Genomic DNA, 22,191 nt, shown 5'->3' with positions numbered 1-22,191 from the left:
GAAACATTTTAAAGGTTGCTGCTTGCTTTAGCTAGACGCATGGCAATTTAAGGGTTTGTTTACTTAGGATAGGTAGATAAACGGATTTAGCAAAGATAACTGCTATGGAATGAGTTGAGAAAGATCTTAACAAACAAAAAGAGGGAAGTATCCTGTATTCATGCAATTTTCGAACAAACAATCATTTTTTTAGACTTCTAAATCACCATTCTGATTTTTAAGCTCTGCAAGTGATACTGTCCGTTTGTCCTGTCGTCTGATTTTAGAGCTTTGCTTTTTCAGATGTTGTCGTCCTTCATTAATTAATAAGAAAAAAAGACAAATCTCTTTAATACAATTTTGAATTCATATTTTTCATATTCATACATGAAAATTTAGCTTGCAGCTAGCTAAAATTAGGAGGATTAAAAGGATTGTATATTATTAATTGATACTTACATAGAACTCTGACATTAGTTTTTTCTTCATTTGAGATGCCAATAGAATTTTGAGCGGAGCAGATATACTCGCCAGAGTTTTCTTTCGTCACGGGGTTGAACTCCAAGGTTTCTACGTACATGGGCGTACTGTCTCCCTCGCGCGTCCATTTTACCTTAAAGAATAAGTTATAGAGCTACTACACTACTAAAGACAAGTAAAGTTATGCTTATAGAATAGTTTCTTCAAGGAAACAAACTACAAGTTTAATAAGAATGATTAAATGTGATAGCAGCTAGGTTTATTTGGGGCTGTTCTGCGGAAGGGGGTTGTATGGGCAAACTAGGTATATGATAAAACATATTTGAATCATAATGGGTAATCTACGGTAACAAATGGCATTAATTTCTACCTTTGGTTTAGGGTTGCCAGTAGCCGAGCAGGTCAGAGAGACAGATCCTTGTCCAGCTTCCAGCACAGAGTTAGATACCTGGATTATCTCAACACTGGGCTTGTCTGAAATATAAAAAGGATTTATTAGAATTAGTACTACTGTATAATATGACTACCAGCTACGCCCCTAGCAATTAAAAGTTTTGTATTCAAAGAGCAGGGAAAGCAGAAAAATAGCCAAGAACCATCCCATGAATTTAAAATTAAATTAGCCTGGGTTCGTGAAACTTCCATAAAATAAAAAACTCAATCGTTTCAGTAGTTACCGAAATCTTAAGCTACATAAAAAATTATGCAACTTTATAATATAGGAAATATTAGTTATATTTGTATTTTATGAAACTAATTGACACTGAGTATTCATATTATGCTATAAATAAATATAAGTTTATGTTATATGTAGTTATAAAATATTCCGCTAGGTGACTCAATTTAAAAGAAAATATTTTTAAACCATTCACATATCTTATTATATTTTAAAGAGAACTTATAATAATATTAATTTTAAATTTTCAATTAAAAATAATATTTTTCAGTATTGCTTGAATTTAAAGAAAAATGAGAAAAACTATCTTTTTATATATATATTGATTAGAGATATATAAAAATCTCAATAATATTATTATTCATCACTCTTACAGTATTCTTTTACTTTAATCTTAACACAACCATTTTTGAGCTCTAGTGAAGACAAGAGTTATACCATAAAGGATGATTATCTGTGTGTATAAGGGACCTTGTTAACCACTGAACCGATATGGTTCACCTTTAATATGTAGCTTTACATAGGTCCTGGGATAGTGTGTAACTCGTTTTGGGGAGGTTACCACCACCATAAGAAAAATTATTTTACCTCACACCCTTGACCGTCGATTGAGGGGGGGTCGAATTTTCTTCACCTTACCTCAAAGCCTCTAGAAGCGTAGCCGCTAGTTTTACTTAAAGAATTGTAGCATTTGATTTCATGTTTAATATTACTAATTAATTTAGACTTGACGAGTTTTTGTCAACTGTAAATGATAGCTTTAAAGCACACAACAAAAACAAATTGTACGTGGTGAGGATATTCAATAATTTACTTTGTAAGTCGGTCGGTTAGACATTCTCTTTATAACTAAGGCCTGTTTATAAGTCACTCCTATAAGAATTATGCAATGTTAACTAAACTGCGAACCAAAAAAATAGGCAAATCTGAATTTGCAGAATAGCAGCTTTAATATTCATTTAGGATGATTTTACTGTAAATATAAAATGTAGATGCATCTTTTTGTTACAAGTTTCCACCGTTAATTTTTTATTAATCAGCACCACTGAAGCACAAGATCTCAAAAACAGCATTTTGGGTAAAAACTGGTGAACCAAAAAGATATGCAAATCCAAAACAAATCAATAGAAAAACGATTTTTTTGCATCTTTCTTCTGTTTTAAAGATTGATTCTGATAAATTAACAATTTTTTAAGGGATTTATGCATTAATTATTATGAAATGTAGTATAAGGTAGAAATTAATGATTTTTTAAAATAAGAAATATTTGAAAAAAAGAAATTCGACCCCTATCACTTTAGAGGACAGTTGCTGACCTCCAGTCTTATGGATGAAGCTAAATACATATTGAAAATAATAATTACTACCAAAAGTATACAAAAATGATTTTTAATGTGTTAAAAAAATCCATTTCAAAATCTTGATTTTGAGGATGATGGCCTTTAAGATGCTCCTATGGGTAGTGATGGTGAGCCAAATGTTATCAAAGTGCATGACCATAATGACAACTTATATATTGAACTATGGTCCAATTTTTGTATTCATAGCAGCCTCCAGCCAAGCAGGATTAAAAAACAAAAAAATTGCAATTTTAATTACTCAAATGCATAAGGTAAATACTGTCGTTTTTAGAAGATGTTTATATTTCTTGTCGGTTGGCTCCATTGGAGATTGCTATGACTACAAAAAATGGTACATAGGTTAATAGACAAGTTGTTGTAATGGGCATGTACTTAAATAACATTTGGCTCACCATCATTACCAATAGGAGCATCTGAAAGGACATCATCCTCAAAATCAAGATTTTAAAATGTTTTTTTTTAACACATTAAAAAGCATTTTTGTATACTTTTCAGGGTAATTTTTATCTTTAACATGTATTAGGCTACATCCATTAAACTGGAGGTCAGCAGCTGACCTCTAAAGTGATAGGGATTGAATTTCTTTTTTTCTAATATTTTTTATTTTAAAAAATCATTAATTTCTACCTTATACTACATTTCATAATAATTAATGCATAATTCCCTTTAAAAATTGTGATTTTATCAGAATCAATCTTTAAAACAGAAGAAGGATGCAAAATAATCGTTTTTCTATTGATTTGTTTTGGATTTGCATATCTTTTTGGTTCACCAGTTTTTACCCAAAATGCTGTTTTTGAGATCTTGTGCTTCATTGGTGCTGATTAATAAAAAATCAACGGTGGAAACTTGTAACAAAAAGATGCATCTACATATTATATTTACAGTAAATCCGTCCCAAATGAATAATGAAGCTGTAATTTTGAAAATTCGGATTTGCCTATTTTTTTGGTTCGCAGTTTAATTCATTTACAATACCTGCCAAAATTTGAATCTTTTTCAGCGATTGATAAAACATTGATAAACAAAAGTTTTACTTCGTATATTTTTCATCATTACTTTGCTACTTATGGGCATAATTGTCCTTGTTGTATCTAGATTTGCTGAGCCCTAGCGTAAAACTAAAACTGACAATATGTTATTTTGCGTTGTTGCTAGAAAAAATATTTTTGTACATTCTATAGGGACAAAAATTGTTCCTCTAAAAACAGACACCGTATCTTTGATTGCACTACCTTTAATTTACAAAATAATAAGTTATGCCTGTTTATGGGACAAGACATTCCCCCAACATTATTAAAATCTTTGTTTATTCTTAATGATAGAAGAAAAGATTCAAGAAAACAATTCGTGCTACTGTTATATCAACACAATACAGCAGTTTGTCAATAAATAGCACTTGAGGTTTTTTTTTGGGTGGGGGGTAAAGTAGGAGGTCAACCACCACTTTTAATTTTAGTTAGAAAAAGAAAAAGTAAACTTTTTGAGGGGATAACTTTTTCTAGGAGCGATTGCTTTTTGGAGGGTGGTGCTACTCTCCCTTCTTATCTTTCCAAGGACCAATACGAAGCTACATTGTTAAGTAGAACCATATCAGTTCAACAGTTAGCAAGATCCTTCGGTACAAACAGACACACCCACAGACACCCTGTTACTTAAGTGTAATGATATTTCAGCCATAAAAAAAACTTTTTATAAATGCCATCTATTTATTACTTTCCAGAAAATTCATCCTTTTGTTGCTGCTAACGCATATTAATGTATCTTTTTATGGCATAGCACAATTAAAAAAAGGCAGTTATAGCTTAATATCATTATATTACAACTTAATAACATGCATTAATAACTTCTTTTCCTATTGTTTTTATTAGCATTAATAAACATGGATTTTACTATTTTGATAAAATTATACTAAAGGTTTATTCGAAAAACAAGTTAGTTAAATACTGGTAAGGGGAATCTGCACAAAAAATCAGCAGTTTTCAATAGCAGCCAAGAAATCACATTTACCCAATAGCTTTACAAACGGAAGGCCGAACAGACAAAGTAAATTAAAGAGTAGCTTCACTACTTAAATATTATGTAAAACACACATTTATATAAAATTAAAATTTAAGTGTAAGTTCTCTTATCCTATTATATAAAGTAGTAAGCGTTTTTTGTCTGTCCCAAAGAATCTCGCTAACCGCTGAACCGATATTGTTCTCCTTTACAGTGAAGCTTCTTATAGGTCCTGGGAAGGTTTTAAACTATTTTTGGAGAGGGTGTCTTCACCCCCCCCCACTCCCCCCCCCCCCACAAAATATGTTTAAAATATTTTGAAACTCAAATTTAAAATTGGATGAAGTCGAATTTAACTTCTCCTACCAGTGCACACTGGTCTGAAAACGCAGTTTTGGGTCAACAATTCGTTTTCAGCCGTCTCTTGGCCGATTTTAATGCCCAATACAGCAAATTGGGGGTTTTAGGGGTCAGGGAGTCCATTTATGAGAAAAAAAATACATGACCTCAAAGGTCAAAGACCGTTAAAATGACCTTTAAAGTCTAATTTTTGCCGTTCCCGAGGTTTTATTGGACATTTAGGGCGGGAAGGAGTTGTTAAATCAAGAAGACTCTGAAATACTTTTTTGTAGACAATTGCATTGGCTAAATATCATGTGAAGTAAAAATTTTTGTAAGTATAACCAGTTTTTCACTAGCTGCAAATTTCAAATTTGCGCGATTTTTTTAATATCTTGATCATTTTATCTATATTGTCTTGATTTAATCCATTTAAAAATCATTTTAATCAATTGTTATTCCTGCAGTAAAGGCTATAGCGCGCCAATGAATGCGTTTGTTAATCGTTTATGTTTTGAATTTGTGAATGTATTCTCGGTTATTACTATGTATTGTATAACCTCAGTCTAAGTACACACACACACACAAGTACTCGCATAGCGTAGCAGACAGACTTACGAAGACACATAAAGAGTAGGCTGAAAGAATAATATCAATTATATGAATATAAAACAATAAAATTGGCATTTAGAAATTTATTTTAACTAATCTACATGAAATATAACAGATTTTTATACTATTTAGCTATTTCGTATGTTTTCATTTTGTTTCTCAGATATTACTCCGCAAAAATAGATCCTTCCCCCCTCTACGCGTTCGGAATAATTTTAAATTATAACATCGATGAAATTTAATCGATCTAATAGTTTTTAAGATATTGCACAAAACGAACAAAACCGGATGCCATATATATCGTGAAATATGAAGTCAATTACAATTTCAACGAATTCTCTTTAATAAACATGCGAAAAGCTCAGAGAGTACTCAATAAGAAAATATTGCCAAACTTACCCTTATCTTAAAAACTAAGAAAAAAAACCACATTTTTGCATTTTGTACCATTTTTTGTGTTATAAATAATTTTTGAACTTATATAGGACTTATTTTAGTTGGACAATTTCCAACATGCGGATATTTGATTTTATCAGATTTAAGCAAGTATAGCCAATTTAACAATGCCAATAATACGTTCTTAGATTTTAGAGTTCTGCAGCTTTGGCCCCAAATTATTTCAAAAAACATATTATCAACATGGGTTGATATTTAAAATATAGGTGGCCCAGGATGTCTTTGAAGGCTGGCAGGTCAACTTTTGTCTAAATTGATGGGTAGGAAAAATTGAATTGTTGACCCCTCCGGACCAGTGTGCAGTGTCCTTAGAGGCTTCTAGGGGCGTATCCGCTAGTACTGTTTATAACACGACTACTCTGCAACTAGGGTATATTCTTACGTTTGTCCGTCCGACAATCTGGCACTACAATTAGAAACAGTACAAAAGAGTAGAATGGTGTGTGTGTCTATGTTGATTAAGTAATAGAATGGCATTACGCACCAGGAACCATAAAATTCATTAACTCGCAAATTAAACATTATATTGCTTTTTTTCAGTGTTATGGGGTGTTAGGCAAAATTTGAAATATGTGGTAGAAGGGATGTATAATAGACTATATAAGTTTGAAGGAATTTTAATTAATATAATAGATTTGAAATCTGCATAAAATTTTAAGTTTTTTTTTTTATTAAATTCGTTTTTTATTTAATTCTTTATTTAACGGCGCAAATACGATTTAAGTTAATTTATTTTGACCAATAGGAAAGCTAGATTGAAACCTACCCGCGCTCTAATTGGTTGAATGATGTACGACACTTAAGCTTCTCCAATCAGAGCGCAGATAGTTTTCAATCCACCAATCACAGATGTCAAAATTAATTAACTTAAATCGTATTTGCGCCTTTAAATAAAGAATTATATAAAAAACGAATTTTCTAAAAAACCCTTAAAATTTTATGCAGATTTCAAATCTATTATATTAATTAAAATTCCTTCAAACTTATATAGTCTAATGTATAATATACGTGGATATTATGAAAGGAAAAATATTGTTAGATAACATGGAACTTATTGATTGGTCAGTTTTTTCATCAGGTAGGAGGGGAGGAGAAGAGATAAAAAAGGAATTGTGTTATTTTAGCCCGCTGAGTGTTTCTCTTTATAAGAAAACATGAAAATATGGTGCAAGATCCAAATAATGTAAGATTCATTTTTGATTAAAATATAGTGCAAGATATAAATAAATAGACAAAATTGAGAGAGAGAAAATGGATAAATGATGATTACAATTATAAGTAACGAAGCACAAATCAAACAAACACAGTGAATTATAGAGCAGATGTTCAGTTGTCATAAATACAAGGAAAGAAAAAGCAATATTTTAATGGTATCCCATTATTTAAAGTAGTAAGGTTTTTTGTCTTTATCTTAAGATTTCGATAACTTCTGAACCGATTGAGTTCTACAGTTACTTTCCATACTTCTTTGAATACAGAGCTCCTAGATGCTAGGAGCGCAGCAGCTAGTAAACTATATGTGAACGATTCTTTAAATAAAGATTTGTTTTTCCAATTTATTGAAAAGAACATACCAATTCCCTAATCCCATTTTATTGCAAGTTTATAATTAAAATTTTGTCAGAACTCGTCTTAGTTTTAACATGACAAATTATAACAATTATAACCAGGAAATAATATAAATAAATAAACTTTTTAACTGCTTTATGCTTTGATATAAAGTATACATTGGTATATTCTATTCTATTATATAAAGTAGTAAGTATTTTTAGTCTGTAGCTCAAGATTTGAATACCTAATGAACCGACGGAGTTCTTTTTTATGGGAAGCTTCACCTAGGTCCCCGGATGGTTTTAAGCTAGTATATATAGATTTAAGTCTTAGGATTTGAAAAATGACTACTTTCCGCGGATATTAAAATGAAAAATTAATCAGTTTTGTTATTCCCGATGGGCAGAAGGCCCTGGCTAACAAAACTGGTAGTAATTTTATATTTTTAATTTGATCTTTGTGGAAAATTGTCTGTAGTACGAGGCTATACATAATTTTTCAGTATGCCTGAGAACCAGTTCTAATCAAGCAGATATTAATCGGTTTCGTATCCATACTGGAAATAAATAATACTTACATAAAATATCCAGGTTGACATGTGTGTTTCCATCACCTTCCAGATAAGCAGGATGACTCACAATACACTCCAGTCTTTGGCCCTGAAATTAAAGATCTCTGAAACGGCTGAACTAATTCATAATTGTTCTTTTTAAGCAGGTCTTTTAGGCTGTTTTTCTAGTCATTATAGAAGCGTAGTAATAAAACAAATTTAGAAGCAATGTTACTACTTAATTATGTTACATCTTAGTTGTCAGTTGGTCTACCAATGTTTAATTTTTCGCAATATCAATAAAGATAGATGGCATAATATAAGTAGGTATAGTTCTACATAGTTCTAGCTGGCAATATTATAGACATAAACTGTATGACAAATTAAGGATACTAAAGATAATCTTATTTTTTATAGAATTATTGGACTGTTCTTTCATATGCATACAACAATTGTCTAATGAACTGTCCTTTCATTCGCTTACACGAATTGTATATTGAACTGTTCTTTCATATGCATACAAAAATTGTATATTGGACTGTCCTTTCATACGCATATATCAATTGTCTACTGGACTGTCCTTTCATACACATACTCTAATTCTACATTGGACTTTCTTTCCATAATCATATGCATACACCAATAGTACATTGGACTGTCCTTTAATTCGCATGCACAAACGAAATTATATATTGGACTGTCCTTTCATACGCATACGCAATTGTCACACACGATGATTTAATAAAAATATAATTTTATGCAAAATTAAATTATATAAAGGGACATGAAATTGGGAATAAGGACAAGTATAAACAAAAATAATTACAAAACAAAAAAATCAAAATTATTGAAATTAGTAAATTTTTGGTTGTTTTTCCGTTGATATTTCTAACCACTGAATCGATTGTTTTAATAATTAAAGGGTTATTATATAGGTTCTTGGATTGTTTTAAGCTATTATATTCTATAATGTAAAACCTGTAGGCTAGATACAAAAGATTATTTTATGCCTGTCTGTCTCTCTAAGATCTCGCTAGTTTCTATACCATTTAGATTTTTATTTTTCTTCTCCTAAGACTTTTTAAACTGTTGCAAATAGACTATTTTAGTTTTATTTTTAAACAATTAATTGTAATTTTTCAGCAAATTTCCAATGCTGTGCTACTTATTGGCATAATTGTTATTTTTTATTTTATAAAACTCTTCTATATTCGAAATTTAATATGATATTAATAAGTAAACCACTAAATTGAATGATTATGAAATGATATGAAACCAAATAAAGGAAATATTATAAATTTTATTATACAATTAGAGGTTAGGCAATACTTAATTGAATTAACATATGAATAAAATAAAAATAAGAAAATGGATGTTTGTCTGTCTATTTTTTTGTAGTGAAAGATCTTAAAAACAACTGAAATGATGAGGCTCTTTCTTTACATCAGACAAATACCCCAAAATTTGGAATTAGGGGGGGGGGGAGTATTAATATCACAAACACCTTTGTGGTAACACTATAAAGCACTTCGATGAATGTCTGTTTGTATGTAAGATTCTATTCCATTCGATTTTTTAAAAACTTATTTTTAATATTATGAAAAATTCAAATTTTTATTGTCTTTGACGTGCAATAAAAGGGAAATTTATTTTTGAACATTATTGCATTAATATGTCTCCGACATGTAGATTCCTAATACAATTAGTAAGAGAGTATAATCACAACACAATTGCAAAGTATTGAAAGCAGTAGTTCTCCTGTTATATTATGACATTAAAAATTCATAAAACCAAAAGAATATATGCAGATTCTAAAGGCCTTTAGCCTCAGTGCTAAAACAGCACATTAATAGACTTTCCTAAGCCGTTATTCTGATGTGAAACTATGACTTAAAAGACTACCAGAAACCTATTGCGGTCATGGAAATTATTTTTCATGGCTTATTGATTTTATAATTAGGTATAGTGTGGTCATCATACACGTACACTGGGTGTATATTCACTTCTGCACATGTATCACAATATCACAATAGCAAATATTCAGAAGTTTATATTATTACAATAGCAGTAACATCTATTCAAACTGATCACCCTCATCATTGTTCATTTTATACTTTATCGAAATCAAGCTACTGCACTCCTAGCATCTAGGTGATTGTTATTTGAAGATTTAGAGAAAGAGGAGAAAAATAGCCTAAAACAATCCAACGACTTAAACCCTAAAAATAAAATAGCCTAAAACCATCCAAAAACCTGTGTAAAGCTTCCCTATATTGGAGAACCCAATCGGTTAAGCTGTTAGCGAGATTCTTCGCTACAAACAAAAAAGCTTAGTATAAAATAGGATTATTTCTTTTTTATTCTATTTAATATGAAACAATGCGAATTTAATAAACTGCGAAATTAAAGGAACGCTCATTTAAACACGTATACTGAATAAGTTTATATATAAAGATATGTGAAGCTTCCCTTTAAACCAATTGATTCAGTGGTTAGCGAAATCTAAAAAAAAAACCTTACTACTTCTTAAAATTTGATTTCTGTTCCAAACTTAAATTTTCTTTAAAAAACGCAAGACACTACAAAACTTTTTTGATTTTTTTTTCTTTTGAATACTTATTCCTAATAACAAATACACACACACACCAATCATAGTTTTCTACACTGAAAGTTAAGTTAATTTCCTACTATTTATATATCATTTCATACAATACAAAATCATTTATTCAGTTTTCCTTAAAATTAAGAGAAAGAGTAAATTGACGTTCATTACCTAATTATATAAAGCTATGCTTCTATAATAAATAGGAAAATTACTTTATATATAATCTTACACACACAAACACACATTGTATTACTTGATAATTGTGTATAAGATAGATAATTAATTCTATCAAATGACTGCAAAGCGTTTCTATATAGATAGGTCAGATTAATTTATCATAGATTATCAAGGAGAGGGATTTATTTTATGGAAAACAAATCCTGTAATTCAAATTAGTAAGGGTTTTTTTGTCTGTAGCCTTAAGATTTCAATAACTTTTAAACCGATTAAGTACTTTATTTTAGACAAGCTTTAAGTAGGTCCAAGGATGGGTTTATGCTATTTTTAGCCTTTTCCTACTCCCTAAAATATAAAGCCCCTAGATTCTAGGGGTGCATACGCTAGTAGTAAAATAAATCAAGCAAAACTCTAACTTACTATCAATGTCACACATCTGACATTCTAGCTGTAGGGAGAGTTTTTAACATAACCTAATATAACATGGTATGGGAAATACTTGAACTTGATATTTCATGTTTTATGAAATATTTTTGAGAATATTATCCAAAACCTTGAAAAAAAGATAATATAACATTCAGTATGTTATTGTAGCAGCCAAAATATGTCCAAATATGATCAATTAACATAGTTGATTATAACAAAAAGTTATCATTTACTATTGCCTCTCCCCTAGCCTATAGGGGCTTTGTCCTACGGGGGATAACGTCCTCTAAAACCTTGTTAAGTTTCACAAAACAAATAGCCTAAAACATGTCCAATAATTTAAAAGGACAAAACTAATTATATTATTCGTTACCTGGTGTTTTTTCATAAATTCTTTTGAAATAGTTCCTTCGCTCCTATATTTGTTTGGTACTTGTTCAGTTATATTTTCCTAAAATTACAAATTTAGATTATTTTATGAATTCATGTTTAATAAGGTCAGATATAATGGCGATTTTTATCACATGAAATCGAGATTTTGCAAAACATTGTTTTGAAAATTAAAATTTATTAAAATCACCAATTACTATAGAAAACTCAGTGTAACATAATATTTTAGTACAAAGCTTGACAATTTGTGCCTTTTTTGGTCTAGAACATTTTTCTAATAACTTTTTGTGCGAATAACAAATGACATTTGTAATGGCAGTACATAATTGACAATTAATAAGGCTTTTGCTAAACTAAGGTGCTTCATTGTTATTCAGCTGCGTACAGGCTTGTTGCCGATTCGCCTTCTTGTAAGCTGCAATCATAAGCGTCCGTATGGGGACTGACTATTTCCGGGGGTTAGTGTATCTCCAAGTAATAATAGAATGTTTTCGACAATTTTAACCCTCTCCCCCCTCTTACCCCCAAACATAACCAAAATTTTTCTCAATTGTTAATGTCTTCATTAAGCGAAGAACAACATCTTTTTAGTTGACATAGCGCTAAGACTAAGAGACAATTAGGCCATGAATTAAGAGAAGCTTCAATCAAGCAATAACTATTTCTAATAAAGTGCTATTTATTGTACAATAATTTTTCCTCGGTTGTCACGAATTTAAATAGTATAATGCCAGGTCTATTAGACGTACAGACGGACGACCCGTTAGAAATAGAAGCTCAATTTTGTAAAACATGTTTTTAAGCAATTGCTAACTCTATTCTAAAAGTGCTTTTTATAATACAATAACTTTTTGTCAGTTGTCATGAAGGCTAAAAAAGTATAATGCCAGAAATTACTTACTTACTTGCGAGACGCACTGCCGGGTAAAACAAGAATATTTAATAGTTTATAGCTGATTTTACACTGGTTAGTCTAAGCAAAAATTTATTTTGTTTCAAAATAACACCTATAAAAAGTATTATTTGTTTTGTATGACATTTCTTTAAAATAACAATATACCACTCCCTTTACTCCATTCCTTCCCCAACTTTGTATGAACGAACTGACCAATAAATATGGTCCATATCATCAACCTTGACAATTGATGACAAATTTTCCCCTGACAATATATCCACGTATTCTATATCCATTGCTATAATTTACACTGATACCCTTTTAATTCTGTAAAGACAATATTTATTGTAGAAAGCTTATAATTTATTCTTGATTAATATCTATTATTATCAATTTATATAGTAAAGAAAGGAAAGCTATAAGTAATCAAACACGAACTATGGTGTCCATATCATATGGAGAGCAGCAATAACAATAAAAAAATTGGACAATAAGTAAATTAACATTAAAACAGGTTTTTTTTTCGGTTTTCTTGTTGATTAATATTATAAACATAATTTTTCTTGATAAATAAATCGTCAACAAAACCAACGTTTAAAGCTTCATGGCATTACCCTTACCCTTATTATATGTGTACTACATATTATAGTTGTTAGATAGTTTTGTAGTATGTTTTATGATCAACAGTTAGCACTAATATTTTGTACTTTACAAAATTGCAAATCAAATAATCAGATTCACGAGAAATAATCAACTGGTATCAAACAGGACATTAAGTGATAAAAAACTGTAAATAAATCATATTTTACTCTAAGAAAATGGTTCCAAACCGTAAAGAAAAACTATATATTATTTAAAGGACAAAATGTACAAACCAAAAACTCCCACGTTTGATCCTCTTTGGTTAGTGTATGTTTACTTTCCGCAAAACTTTCCTGATTTTCTGCTGGCCCTATATACTTTTATACCAGGGAATAAAGTGATAGGACAATGAAAGATAATTCAATTTGACCTAGTTTGAAATTATGCCTTTATGACTGATTTTTATGAAGGTTCCAAATATAGCTAGGAGATGGCAATTATTGAAAATTAAGGTCATGATGGTTAAAAAGGTTTCAGTATAACACGTTCTAGGCCTAAACTCGAGCCCCTTAACCTCACAGCATACGTGATACATTAAAAGCTAAAGCTATGATTAGAGATAATACCTGCCAAAACTGTTCGCAGTCTGTTACCTGAGAATCTGAGGGGTAGGACTCTACTCCAAGCCTCCAGGATATTACTGGCGCAGGATTACTGAATCTGCACAAGGATTTCAGATATTACATCTTGTAATTTTAGTTTTGTTTTTCTATAAATGATAGTTACAGTATGACTTTCTGTAGCATAAGATCTTGCTAACCACTGGACCGATATGGTTTTCCTTTACATTGAAATTCTTAAAGGCCCAGAGAAGGTTTTTAACTTTTGAAACGCACCTATCCCCAAAAAGTTTTTTTTTTTAAATTTTCTTTTAAACTAAAATTTAAAGTGGAGGGTCGACTCCCCCCCCCCCCTTACTACTCTCAAATACTCCTAAAGGCCTCAACGGGCGTAGTCGCTAGTCTGGAAAAAATTAATGTTTCATTATAAAAACAAGAATGAATACATACAATTCAATAGTTGATGAAATATATAAATGAATATTAGGAAATTTAAAGCTGTATGTTGTTATTTTCTACACTATCTAAGTTAATACAAAATATGCTTTACCTTCAAATAAACTAACCTATAAACAGACAGACAACTCGTAGAGTTGCTATGCTTTTAAAAGCACAAAAGAAATGTCATGTCTCTCGTTTGTATGGTTATTAATTATTTTTCAATTGTTTCTTAATTGGATAATTCATCTTGAAAATGTTTTCTTGCTTTAATTTTTTCACAAATTAATATTTTTAAAAGTAAAACTTTTTTTTATAATTAGAGTCGGTCCGTTAATACGTCCATCCGTAACGAATAGCTCTTTAAATTAATTTAGACAAGTTAAATTCTCCTATCGATTGCAAGCTTAGCATGATGATTCCTATGATAAGTTACAATTAGGAAGCGTAGCAACTCTATAATCTATAATATGAAATATGTTACGCTTGTTTGTACATCTAAATTTTAATTTTTATTATAAATTTGTAATCTAATTCATAAAATCAGTCAATGAAGATATTTCCGAGGACCTACGGAAAAAATTGATTGTAGAGCAGAAGTATTACTTTTCATATGCTATATCATAAATTGTATTTGCATGTTTGTATATATTATAAGGCCTTCTGAAATGATATTTTTTTATATGAAAGGATTTCGAACCTTTAACCTTGTTGACATCCAAGAATTTTAATAACATTTAAGATATGAATAAAAATCCATTTCTTTTCACAGTTGCAAGGATGTCATGACAGTAGAGGCGTAGCTACTCTATAATTAACATACTTCCGTAGTTTCTCTAAAACCCTAGTAACCCTAACATGTACTTAAAATAGCTTAAAACAACCAATAAACTTAAATTTTTATAAATAAACAGTATGACACCATTTCAGGACCTATGTCAAGGTTCCATAAAATTGATAATTCAAACGGTTCAGTAGATAAGTTACTGTTTCATATCTATGATCAGTTTCAAATTTAAATTTAAATGGATGTTGTCATCCTTGTTTATATTTCATGACATATTAAGGAAGTTTCAAGATAGAAATCTAACCAAAATACGTTAAACAAGATTTTTATTCAAATTAATTTTAAGCTGTCATTGTAGGAGGGGGGGGGGGGGACTTTATCTGCCCCCCAAATATTTTATATTTATTTCGATTTTTGGCTTTAACTTATTCCTGATATGTAACTAGGATAAAAACTAACTTGCATAAGGAGGAAGAAATAGTTTTTTAATCATTCCTCTTGGACTAGATATAAAGGAAATCTGATATTAAAAGTTTTTTTTTATGTTTTCTCAAAACTACATAAAAAATAACAGCAATAGCCATTTGGTAAAAGTTTATAAATTAAAGTAGCCTAATATTTAAAAAAAAATATTAGTATTAGGCTATGTCTCTACGCGTAATCAGTTGACTGACAGGCCACCATCATATAACTTGCTTTATTCATGGAATGTCCCAAAAGTTTTTTTTTTTAAATTGAAGTTTGTTTACAAAAGTTAAATAATCCAATTTTGTGAAGTTAAAGATTGTTTTTAAGGTCCTTAAGCAAAAGTATACTAATAGCACAATAACAGGCTATTTAAAGTTATAATTATAATGTGAATCTCTGATATAAACAGTACTGAACCCAGTTTTAGATGCATTTAGAACTCGAAGATTTTATGCATTTTTTCTAAATACCAGGGACGTTTTGAATATTCGAAAGCCTAACAGGGACTGTTACATCCATAAGCCAAGCAGCAAATTCAAAATTCAAAAATATTAATTCATCTTTATAAATCAGTAGTTTAATAAGTTCTTGCTCATGTACTTTTAAATTTGTCTATATTCTCGGAGTACTGGGAATCTGTCACCAGTAACTGATCTACTAACAATACAATAATACTGTCATTATAAACGTACAGATTCATCCAATTAAATTTAAATTTTGAACAGTTAACCAACCCTAATGTTGCCAAGAGTCAATATTGTAAGGGATACTGGGAATATTGTTTAATATGGATTTAATAATCAGATGTTTTATTTTTATCCTATAGTAACAGGATAATAAGATCTCGTAAACAACAGGACTGATCTTTCAAGATTCATTAGAGAATTTAAGGTTTTAGGTTATATGGAGATTTCTAATCTAGAATTAGGGTCCCAAGAAAAGAATGCCTCGAAGCTCCTAGCCTCTCAAAAACTAAAAGAAACATGAAAATCCATAATTAAATCATGAATACGAGAAATAACATTTTTTGATCCACATTCCCTTACAGCCCTGCTGATGTACCAAATGTATCGAAGGTCTGCATTTTCAAATGAAAGTATTCTCCTGTTGAAAAACATTCAAACAGATGGATAGATAGATAGATAATGGATGGATAGATGGATAAATATAGAGGGAAAGAGGATAGTTTGACCTAGTAATGCAGTCATTTCAAACTAAAGGAAAAAAGGGTGAAACTTAAAACTTAAATTTCTGTGGAAGTTATACAGTTCAACAACAAGGATGAAACATTCATAGAAAAGGGATAATTTAAATCAAATGTAGAGATGCTATAAGAAGCTAACTTTCATAAAAAAAATTTGAGTGTTCTAAGTGATAAAACTGGAAATTTTTAGACAAAATTTTAAAAATGTACACTTATACATAAATTATCTAGTTTCAGAAGCTTGGTTAAAAAGCCTAAAGTTATAGATATGGTATTATTTTCATTTACTAAATAAAGGTATAAATTTTAATTTTCACTATCGGTAGTCTACTAAATATTTAAAGGGATGAAAATACTGAGAGTTAAAATAGTAGTAGGGGACACTAATCACTATACAGATGCAATGAATTTTCATAAAAATTATTATTTACTTTCTAGATAGGGCTATGCATGTCAACTTTTAATGGTTGGTTGACAACAATACTTCTTTCTACGCATGAAATTAGAAAAAATGCCTAAATTAAGTTCCATTGTATTTAGTTTTGTATTGACAAGTTTTAGACGTAATTATATTTGATTTGTACTAGATTAAACTAACTTTCTTTTCTATATTATTAAATAGATGGCGTTTTTTTTATCATGCTATATTTATCTATTGCATCGTATCATAGAAATCTTTCCACCCCCACGGAGCCATCTGATTTATTAGCATCCATTCTAAATGTTACTCTGTGATTCCATTTGATTCCTAGACATATTTTAATGTTTTGGTGCTCGCTACTTTGATGTTGTCATCTTTGTTTCTATACAAAAATAAGAGTAATATTATTTAGGTAAGATGCAATATCTATATTCCTGGTGACACAGACCAGCGTCTCCATCTTGTCCTCCTCCAGGGTGACCACCCCGTCCTGCTGTACAGTTGCTCCGCCGTACTGGATACTTATCGTCTCGGGAGGAACTGAAAACCAGTTCCGTGTCATAGAATTCAGTTGCAATAGAGCTATATTTTTACCCAGCATAATAACTTATATTCGGCGAATTGTGAATTTTTACAGCATTCAATTGACATTCCATCATTGATAAAAGGATAGGACCTTGATTGTCGCATATAGCTATACATGAAGCCAACAATTTAGATGGGAATAAAAATGAAATTATTAAGGCTGAAAAATCTTGGGATAAAAATGTAGCTCTATCGCAAATGTCTCTATGCAAATCATGCTTTTTTTGTACATAAAAAAATTAAATGCTTTGCTATGTGTGCTTTTTTTCTATTTTAATTTATATCATAAGTATTTTTTAAGTTACTTTAAAAGTTCAAAACGACACAGAATGATAAAGATCATGCATTTATATATCTTAAAATATCTTAGACTACATGACAAAACATTCATTTATAAAAAGATAAATAAATAACTTTTTATCATTGTTTATATAATATATGTATGTAAAGAGAAAAATAAAATAACATACAGTTTTTTCACTATTTACTCAGCTAATTTTATTATTTTCTTGACTGTTTTTGTTATACTTTAGTAAAGTAAGGACTGATTCAATAGGCAAATATAAAAAATCTTTTCAATGGAGAATTTTGTGTTATTTGCTAAAATTCTTACTTAAACTGGCTTTTTTCCTATGTGTTTTTTTGCCTATTGAACCAGCCTCATTTTTTTATATTCTTTTTATATTTTATATGTATTGAAAACAGGGGACAATTAATTTGATTAATATAGAATAAGTAAATACCTTCCAGGGGCAAAGTAAACACAGAAAAATATGACAAAAACTTTTTTATTTTTGTTATAAAAACTAGAAATAATTTTTGTCCCATAAAAGTATTATGATACAAAATTTTAAATTAAAGAAACTGCAAATTATTATCAACCTTAAATAAAACCATTTCCATAAAATCTACCATTAAATTTTGAGAATCTCAGATCCCATTCTTTGCTAAAAGTGTGAAACATTTATAATTTTAATTCTTTAAATCTGTGTTCCTTCAAATTTAAATTTTGCAAGACTTAATTAAAGAGCGGATTCTACAGTTGTTAGATAAAGTAATAAAACAGTACAGTGATGATCTTAATTAGTTACAAATTCTACTGTGATACTAAGAAATCAAACAACTGAAGAAACCGCTAAAAATCTGGCAAGTTTTGTGCCAACACAAAGATCTATTCAAAACTCAAAATAATTAAATTAAATCTTCTGACTCGAAATTTTAATCTTTTGGATGTCCAAGATACACACTTCCTTTTGTAATTAAAAAGTAAAATACCCAGAACTTTATAATTGATGTTTAAAATTCAAATTGCCCATAATTTTTGCTTATGTTTTCAAAAAACTTGCAGATTTATAGAATTTTTAGAAGATCTTTTATTTATACATTTAAATTTCTAGTTTTTAAAAAAGACGTACCCCTGACTGTGAGTCTGGCTTTTCTTGAGACGAGGGAATCTCCAGTTTGGAAGGAACTCGATGTCACCTGAAATAATACAATTGTATTAATCAACATTCTACTTACTAAATCATACTTTGTTTGTTCGGTACTTTTTACTATTTTAAACACCTAAGCTACTCTTTAATTCTGTCTGTTCGTCTACATGTCAATTTTACTGTTACTATCAAAGATAGATGTTTTTTTTGTTAAACTTTTGATAAAAAACAACTTGAATTAAATACTATAAATAAGATTAAACAAGCTTTCAATAGAAGGGAGGTATGAATATGTAAAGTTTTTGTTTAACAACCAAATTAGAGGCGGCACATTATTTTAACACTTTTCAAGTTGTGGCAATATTATAGCAAATGAATGATTTCAATTGAAAATATTATAATAAAATGGTTCAAATATGTAAAAAAGTAATATAAATTTTATCCAATATTTTTCAAAATTTACTATATTTGTCATGTGATAAAAGAACAATTGATTCAAGACAATATTATGTTCTAATCTAGCACAGCTAACTAAATATCAGGGAAAAAGAAAGTAGTAAATATTTTCTAAATAGATTTGAGAGTAAGATAGGATTCCAGAACCTTATGTTTTTAAGGATTTAGTTTTAGATTTTAGGATTTGCTTTGGGCTAGTAACTAGTAACTAAAGCCATAAAAAAATACTTAATATTACTTATATGTCCATTTAAAAATCCCTGTCCCTCTGATAAAACACTCAGACAGGGAATTTCGAATTTGTCGTTTCAAATTTTCAACTAGAGAAACACATGTGCTAGTTTCTCTAGGATTAGAAAATGTATTATCAAAACAAAAGATGACAACATTCATAAGTAGCGAAAAACTAATAGTAAAGATTAACAATCAGACAAAGTCAGTTATCGCGCAGATGATCAGTGTCATAAAAAATGGTAGAGGGAATCACTTAAATAAATAAGCCATCTATCTTGAATATTAGCGGAGAAATTTACGCTTCCCTGTTTCTTACAAATGAACGGTAGGACAGATACACGGACAGACGTAGATGTGCTGCTAAAATGAGTTAATAGCTTTAGGTTTTAATATTAATGACATTTTTAAAGTGTTGGATATAAGGTCCTTATAAATATCAGTCAAAGTAACATTACAACCTAGAATTTGCGTAATATTTACATTTTAAGTTGATATAAAATTAGTTTCTAGCGTCCCTAATTTCTCTGGTCTCTATATTCTAAGCGTCAGGGAAGAGCATAAAAATAGCTTAGAACCATCCCAAGACTAAAATCTAAAATTAAAATAACCTCAATTCATCACGGGACCTATTAGAAACTTTCCTATAAATATTTATTTTTCTTAATAAATGACCGTGTGCAAGATAATTGAATTTAAATGTTGAGAAAATCTAAATTCTATTTTTTAAAACGGAGCGGGTATAAATGAATACATACAGTAAAAATAACAAAAAGTATAAAAAGATATTGAAAGGGGATTTTAATACTTTTGTATTTGTTTAAAAGGGAATACAAATGAATTGTTTGAATATAAAAAAGTAATATATTACATTAAATTGATTAATAAAGCTTATTTTTATATTTTGTCAATTCATTAGAAACTATCAGCTTAATACAGTTTCTAATGAATGAATAGTCTAAAACCATACCGATACATTAATTAAGTTTCCCTGAAAACTAACCAATAGGAATCACTATGTCAATAACCGTCTGCTTAATAAAAAATATTTTCTACTTTATATTTTCGACTACCGGAAGCGCCTTTACCACCTAGAGGAGGGCGGGATCTCATATAGTATCTGATTAAATGAAATGTCCATCAAAAAGGCAATAGACAGATTGACAAAATGAATAAATGTCCATTTTATATTGTTATTTAAGTCTAAAAGTTCATAAAATGTACGTTTACAAAAATTAAAACTGATAATATACCATAAGATGTCTTATATTGATGAAGGGTGCTTTTTACCCCGTAAAAAATAATATACCTGGCACTCCCAATTGCCATCATCATATTTGAGGTCCACACTGACAATTGTCAAACTGCAGTCACCATTAGCTTCTCCTCGCAGCTCATACTTCCCAGCGAATATACCAACAGGCTGAAATAAAAAAAATTTAGATTTTTTTTTGTGTTTGTTCGTACTTAGAACTGTATATTATTATTGTATCCAAAGTTGCTAATACAATTGCTTAAAACTCTGGGCACTTTTATTCAATTTTAATTGGTTGGTTAAAACTGACAGAGTTCAAACTTTTTATGTCAATAATTTTAATCTACAGAAAGGATAATTTTGTTCATCATTATTGGAATGTAAATCTTTTTATCGTCCATTGTCTTATCTCTTTGTTAAATTGTATTGCATTTGTAATCTTTACTCTAAAATATTGCTTTTGTAGTTGAAACTTAGATAAAAGAAAGGTCCTTAAGGGCTTTTTCTTATTTGATTCCAGATTTTTTGTTTTATGTAATAACAAAAATATAAAAATCTTCTAAAATATGAATGACAAAGAGAACAAAAAGCCACAAATTGATGTAAAGTGCCAAAAAATCTTTAAATTTCAATTTACCAAAAGAATTTTTCATGATTTTTCATTATTTTTACACAATAGTTGTTAATTTTAGTCCTTGGGCTGTTTCCTAAGTTACCCTTATTATTATATAACAGTAGATATGTTGACTTCGGTAGCCTTACAATGTGATGTCATACAACTGATACTAATTGAATTTAAGGAACTCATTCTCTGTCTGTATTATGAAATAATACGGTTAATGCGTTTCAATAATTTTATTAATAATTTTTCTCGTATTCATTCGAATCCGGTGGATAGGAACCGGTTCTCATCCATAAGAAAAAACTATGTCTAGCATCGTATTATATCCAGCTTTCTACGAATATAAAAATGTACAATCAAAAGATTAAAACCAGTTTTTTTTAGCCGGTGCCTCCGGCACCTCGGGGCTAAAAAAACTAGTTTTAATCTTTTATTTGTACATTCCATATCCGCGGAAAGCCGTTATAATACGATGCGAGAAATAACTATTCCTTCGTTTTTTGGTTTTATTTGTAGCAAAGCTTCTTTTTATTCCAATTGTCTGTATGTCTTTATTTCCTTCTGTCAGATTGTTTTATCTTTATAGAATTA

At 29.7% G+C, this 22,191-nt stretch overlaps 1 protein-coding gene across 3 annotated transcripts in view; it reads right to left on the bottom strand.

Annotated features, from left to right (window-relative positions):
• LOC145325049 (kin of IRRE-like protein 1) overlaps nt 1-22,191 on the bottom strand; it is a 134,883-nt gene that overhangs the window by 32,444 nt on the left and 80,248 nt on the right. For all 3 annotated transcript variants that reach the window (XM_080167851.1, XM_080167852.1, XM_080167853.1), the window contains exons 3-10: nt 21,033-21,146; nt 19,019-19,085; nt 17,456-17,558; nt 13,734-13,803; nt 11,587-11,664; nt 8,033-8,114; nt 830-933; nt 439-592 (exon numbers count right to left, since the gene is read on the bottom strand). In XM_080167851.1, the coding sequence (XP_080023977.1) occupies nt 439-592; nt 830-933; nt 8,033-8,114; nt 11,587-11,664; nt 13,734-13,803; nt 17,456-17,558; nt 19,019-19,085; nt 21,033-21,146 (772 nt within the window). The remainder of the gene's footprint in view (nt 1-438; nt 593-829; nt 934-8,032; nt 8,115-11,586; nt 11,665-13,733; nt 13,804-17,455; nt 17,559-19,018; nt 19,086-21,032; nt 21,147-22,191) is intronic.

Source organism: Acartia tonsa, chromosome 7, assembly GCF_053477335.1.
Source record: "Acartia tonsa isolate MP-2025a chromosome 7, ASM5347733v1, whole genome shotgun sequence".
In the NCBI taxonomy this organism is placed as follows: domain Eukaryota; kingdom Metazoa; phylum Arthropoda; class Copepoda; order Calanoida; family Acartiidae; genus Acartia; species Acartia tonsa.
The sequence above is the reverse complement of the archived record's forward strand: the minus strand, read 5'-3'. Positions and strand labels throughout refer to the sequence as shown.